Here is a 5761-nt window from a genome sequence, read left to right as displayed (position 1 = left end):
GCCGCGTGAGTTCCCCACTGGCTGCTCTGAAAAGCCATCTTTGCATTGTTCCCGTGTCTGGCTCCCCGCTCGCCGCTGCCACCTTTGCCGCGCGCTTCCTCCACCGCTGCGGACTCCGGCAGCTTTTCCGCCAGAGTCTTCGAACTCTCGCTGTCTTTTTAGTCCGCTGCATCGGATCACCGGCGTGCCCCACCATGTCAGACGCGGCCGTGGACACCAGCTCCGAGATCACCACCAAGGTGAGGCTGGACGCCGCCCGCCCCTTCGGGGTCCGCGCTTTCGTCGCCGGAGCGGTGTTTGGCGCGCCGCGGCTGGGCTTCTCGGAGCCCGCTGTAGCTCTCCTGTGGGGAGCCTGGCTCCGGCCCCCAGGCAGCTCACTCTTTGTGTGTGCGGGGGAGGGGGCGGGAAGCGCCGTGGGCAGACGATGCCCGTCGTAGAGTGGGCCGGGCGCCCTCGGGGACCTGGCGGGGGGGCGCGGAGGCCGAGGAGCTCGCGGGAAGGTTGCTCCGCACAGCGCCGGAAACTTGTTTGTGACTCGTCTGAGCGGCGACGGGAGGAGAGGGGCCCGGCCGGGGGGTCGTCGGCCCGCAGGGCGCACGGAAATAACTTTGAAACTCGAGCGCGTTTGGAATCGGAAGTGCTGGGGGGCGCGCGTGCGGGCCGGCTGCGGGAAGTGGCGGCTCCGCGGCGGGCGGCCGCCGGCGGCGCTGCTCTTTGTTCGGCGTCGGGCTGCCGGGTTTCGCGCCCTGCAGTGGGTCTGAGGAGGTTCTTCCACATTGAGTCTGATAAGGTGGAGTGGGCAGCGGGCCGGCCGCGACGTCAGTCGTCCCCGCGGAGGTGTGAAGGTCTCCGCCTCGGGTGCCGAGGAGGCGGGGTGGGCGTCCTCCCGGGGGCAGTGCGCCGGGAGCAGCCGCCCAGCCTCGGTGATTCGCCAGCGGAGCCGGGTTTGGCTGAGGAGCGAGCCCACGCGCCGGAGGGGAGGAAACGGAAAGTGAAGGAGCGGCGCGCCGGGCGGCGGTGGGCGCCCCCCGCGGCTGCCCGGGAGCACCGTGTGCGCGGCCCCTCCGGGGGAGACGCGGGCGAACAAAAGCTGCGGCCGCGTTTGGCCCGTGGTGGGTTCGTGCCGGGCGCCAGGGTTTGTCGGGGTCCCGCGCTGCGGGTTCACTGCCGCGCTCGGTGTTGAGGTTCGCGTTTGGCGCAGCGCCGCTTATGCACCCCGCGTCCGTCCCGCTGCCCGCCCCGGGGAGCGTCTCCGCCCTTGGCGGGAGCCCGACACTTTGAGGCGGACCAGCTTTTATACCCTTAGGTCCTTATCTGCCGTCCTCTCGTGCCCCTGTAATGACGGGCGCGAGTCACCTTGGCGTCTCCTTAACCCCAGTGCCCCTGGCGTCACCTCTTGTCTCCCGGGGTTTCTCCCCCGGCGGAACCGAGCTTGCGACCCGGCGCTCCGCAGGGGCTCCTGCCGGTCCCCTCTGGGCCCAGCCGGGGACTAGTTCGGGCGGGAGGATCGGCCTTCCCCAGCTCGGGCATTTGCGTACCCCCAAGGTGATTTCCCGCTGGTGGCAATAAATAGGCGCGAGGAGCGCGTCCCCGACGGCCTCGGACTGTGAGGCCGAAAAACCTCGGCGGACTTAGGTGCGGCCTCCCGCGGGACTTTGCCCGCCAAATGCGGAGATGCCAGCCCGCGCATTTAGGCCTGAGGGGGGGTGCGGGGGCGCCAGGAGCCCGGAAAACACTGATGGCGTACCTCCCGCGCTCGGCGGGGCCAGCGCGGCCGGCGGGCTGATGGTCTCTAGGGTCAGGGGCGCACTTGGCGGCCCGGGGCCACGTGCTCCGCGCGCGCGGTGCGTGCCGAGGCCCGCGCGCAAAGCTCGCCGGGCGGGGGCCGCGCGCCTGCGCGCCGCGACCTCCCCGCCCCCACCCGGTCCCTGGGGCTTCGGCCGCCAGGGGGCGGGAGTGCGCGGTGCGACAGTCCGCGGAGGGCCGGCTGGGGCGAACCGGGCCGACAGGTGCCCCGGAACCGCTCGAGGGCCGTGTTGGCAGCCGGCCCGACGGTTTCGGGTGGAAAAAGTTACGGGGCTTCAGGCTTCCCGACTCGGCGCTGCCCTTTGGAAGGCGGGTCGTGTCAGCCCGGCGAGGTCCGCGTGGACGGAAGAGCTGGAGGCGGGGAGGGATGTCGGGCACTCCTCGCCGCGCCACTCTCAGCGAAAGGCCTCCGCCTCGGCACGCGTCACCTGAGCCCGCGCCCATTTCAGGCCGCGGCCTGCGACCCTCTGGGACGGCTGCCAGATAGGGGGTTTTGGGGGACATGGGTTTTTCTCAAGATTGGAGTTTGCCAGGTCCTAGACTACCGTGGGTTTGCGCCGGAGCCCAGCTTCGAGGACTCTGGCTGGTGAGGCGACCTCGTTCTGCCTGTTCGCGCCCTCCCTTCCCCTTCCCCGGCTAGTCCACCCACGGGACTTCTCCCGCAGCGTCGGCCCTCCCTCCTGTGCCTTATTTATGGCACATACCTGCTGCCTTCCCAGAAGGATTTGTGAGAGGCGGAGCCTCCCTGTGGTTAGAAACAAGTCTGATGGGTGTGTGTGAGAGTGAAGTGTTCCTAGGCCCGTCTGCCTGGCCAGACGGGTTTGGGGCTGTGGTGCCACATGGCCTTCTCGGGATGATTCTCTAAGGGCTGAGAAATCGGCCGGTCTCATAACCACAGACACACGCCGCATTCTGTGGCTTTTTTCCCCCACGGGTTGCACGTGAATATGCAGCTCTTAACTTTGGTCCAGTCAGCACTGCATACACGCTGGTAACCTTGGGCCCCATCGCCAGATCTGGGTTGCTTAAAAGACTTACTGGTTCCCTCTTCCTTTTTGAAGGATTTGAAGGAGAAGAAGGAAGTTGTGGAGGAGGCAGAGAATGGAAGAGACGCACCTGCTAATGGGAACGCTGTGAGTGTCCATCTATCTGCTCATGACCTCTAGCAGCACCTGGCCAAGAAGTTCTCTTCCGGATGATTTTGGACTTAGTTGGGGGGGGGGGAGGCTGAGCCCTTGGGCAGTTGTTGTGTCAAGGTCTCGGAGCTTTAGGGGCTCCGGGGCTGTAGGAGCAGTGGGCACGGTTTGGAGGAGATGCGCAGAGATGTGATGCTCTGTCTTCGTTAGTAACCTGGTGTGTTTTCTGTTGAGGAGAATGAGGAAAATGGGGAGCAGGAGGCTGACAATGAGGTAGATGAAGAAGAGGAAGAAGGAGGGGAGGAAGAGGAGGAGGAGGAGGAAGGTGATGGTGAGTATCCTTGTCCCTCCCATTTTGGGGGTGCTTTTCCCTGGCCTCTGGCACAGGGGGAGAGTTGGGGGCTCCCAGAGTGGGGCCTGTGGACCACCTGCAACTGGGCTTGAACCCGTGGAGTCCGGACCTTGTTTTGGGCTAGTGATGTGAAGCGTGCCCCGCACTCTTAGTCCTGGAGAGCTCTCTGCACTCACTGATGTGGGTCTGGCCTCAGGGTGCAGATGTTTGGGCCCGGGGACCCTCTTCCCCCAAAGACAAGTGCCTGCATGGGCATTGTGGGTACCCTGAGAGCCTGGTTTGTCAGGCAGCAGAGACAGATTGAGGGACATTTCACTCTAGCAAATCTATTGCTGAGGGATTTCTTAAGGAACTGCAGTTGAGTCTTTCCTTTTTCTGTACCCCCACCCCTAGTGTGGCTGCCTCTGGATGGGAGGGTACCAAGCCCTCCCTGGTTGAGGAAGGCAGTGTGGTTTACCTAGGGCTTGATTCTCTAGGTGAGGAAGAGGACGGAGATGAAGATGAGGAGGCTGAGGCAGCTACGGGCAAACGGGCAGCTGAAGATGATGAGGTGGGTTCTGGCTTGAGGGGAAGGGGGTTGGGATCTTGCACGGTAGTGGGAAGGGCTGACGACGGGACTCGGGTGCGTTTGGGATGCTGTATGTTTCTGAGTGGCTCCCTCATCTTGAACGGGAAGGAACATGGGCCCCGCTTCCCAGAGCTCCAGAGCCTCTGGAGCTGCCAGTAGGAGCAGAGGAAGTTGGTGGGGTGGGCCCACAGTGGGGTTGGAAGGGGGCCTTGACAGTCTTTTCCTACACAGGATGATGACGTTGACACCAAGAAGCAGAAGACTGATGAGGATGACTAGACAGCAAAAAAGGAAAAGTTAAACTTAAAAAAAAAAAAAGGCCACCGTGACCTATTCACCCTCCACTTCCCGTCTCAGAATCTAAACGTGGTCACCTTCGAGTAGAGAGTCCCGCCCGCCCGCCCAACGTGGGCAGCGCCACCCGCAGATGACACACGCTCTCCACCACCCAACCAAAACCACACGTGAATTTGCAACAGGGGAGGAAAAAAAGAACCAAAACTTTCAAGGCCCTGCTTTTTTTCTTAAAAGTACTTTAAAAAGGAAAATTTGTTTGTATTTTTTATTTACATTTTATATTTTTGTACATATTGTTAGGGGTCAGCCATTTTTAATGATCTCGGGATGACCAAACCAGCCTTTGGAGCGTTCTCTGTCCTACTTCTGACTTTACTTGTGGTGTGACCATGTTCATTATATCAAAGGAGAAAGAAAACCTTGTAAAAAAAGCAAAAACAACAACAAAAAAACAATCTTATTCCGAGCATTCCAGTAACTTTTTTTGTGTATGTACTTAGCTGTACTATAAGTAGTTGGTTTGTATGAGATGGTTAAAAAGGCCAAAGATAAAAGGTTTCTTTTTTTTCCTTTTTTTGTCTATGAAGTTGCTGTTTATTTTTTTGGCCTGTTTGATGTATGTGTGAAACAATGTTGTCCAACAATAAACCGGAATTTTATTTTGCTGAGTTGTTCTAACAAAGCTGTCTCAAGCCTGGTTTTTCTGTTTGGGTTTCTTAAAACCTGGGGAGGGGGCAAAGAGGTAGGAGGGGATGATCTCGAACTCTGGCGCAGCTGTTTTTCCTCAGCAGGGACAGCGGCTTGAAGACACCAGTTGGGGAGGGGTGGGCGTGGTGTGCCTTTGGGTCAGCAGAGTCTGGTGAGGGACACTTACTTACAGGTTCTCTACTGATCGTACCGAGAACCTTTTCTTGGGGCCATGTCTTCGGATGCCAAGCGGACCTGGGTACCCTGGAAGGTGTCCACAACCCCAGGGACTCCAAAGGGCCACATGGGCGGCTGCCACTGTGGGTACAGCCCTGCAGTTGGAAAAACTGGCTTTCCCTGCACAGGCTTCACTGGATTAGCTCGGTTGCGGAGTGGCTCCCCCTGGTGGTGATACGTGTCACTTTTTGTCCCTTAGGACTCACTTTCCAGGACACTGGTGCAGCCTTGCCCTCATTCTCGGAGCTGTGGCCTGATGAAACAAGTGCCTTGGTTAGTCTGGCAGGCCACCCTGCCCCTTGAGCACAGTAGATGATAGGTGATGGACGGTTTTGATTTTTAAGAAAAGTCGTAAGCAGTCAGTTGGGAAAGCTAAATGGAAGAAGTGTGAGCTCAAGTTTGATCCTTTGGGGAAGAGAGGTGACAACCCACTAAGGGACTTCTAGGGGCTGCGTCCTAACCTGGGGTTCACAGATGAGCTTTATATAAGGCAGAAGCCCCCTGCAAACACCCATAGTGTGCCCTTGAAATGGGTTGTGCCCATTTTCTAGGGGGTTTGTGTTGACACCCCGGCTGTGGAGTTTTTGGCAACGGGCTGACTTCGAGGTGGAGAAGCTGCAGGACCCACTGGGAGAGGGGAGACCTATTTGCCACTGAACAAAAAGACGGAGGTCCTAC

The 5761-nt window shown here is 59.7% G+C and overlaps 1 protein-coding gene across 2 annotated transcripts; it reads left to right on the top strand.

The window, feature by feature from the left end:
* PTMA (prothymosin alpha) lies at nt 1-4841 on the top strand. Of its 2 annotated transcripts, none has more exons than XM_016134701.2 (5): nt 1-239; nt 2868-2939; nt 3177-3273; nt 3771-3844; nt 4094-4841. In XM_016134701.2, the coding sequence occupies exons 1-5, from the start codon at nt 195-197 to the stop codon at nt 4139-4141; spliced, it is 336 nt and encodes a 111-aa protein (XP_015990187.1). In that variant the 5' UTR covers nt 1-194; the 3' UTR covers nt 4142-4841. The 2 variants fall into 2 exon arrangements, with proteins under 2 accessions (XP_015990187.1, XP_015990188.1); XM_016134702.2 differs by having other exon boundaries at nt 4-239; nt 3180-3273.
* Nucleotides 4842-5761: the final 920 nt, after the last annotated feature.

The sequence above is a fragment of the Rousettus aegyptiacus genome, unplaced genomic scaffold (assembly GCF_014176215.1).
Source record: "Rousettus aegyptiacus isolate mRouAeg1 unplaced genomic scaffold, mRouAeg1.p scaffold_m13_p_2, whole genome shotgun sequence".
Lineage (NCBI taxonomy): Eukaryota > Metazoa > Chordata > Mammalia > Chiroptera > Pteropodidae > Rousettus > Rousettus aegyptiacus.
This window is presented reverse-complemented; position numbering and strand designations above follow the sequence as displayed.

Coding starts and splice junctions, on each gene's coding strand:
- PTMA (XM_016134701.2), top strand. CDS start 195: ATGTCAGACGCGGCCGTGGACACCAGCTCCGAGATCACCACCAAG. Junction 240..2,867: donor GCTCCGAGATCACCACCAAG/GTGAGGCTGGAC, acceptor TCCTTTTTGAAG/GATTTGAAGGAGAAGAAGGA. Junction 3,845..4,093: donor GGGCAGCTGAAGATGATGAG/GTGGGTTCTGGC, acceptor TTTCCTACACAG/GATGATGACGTTGACACCAA.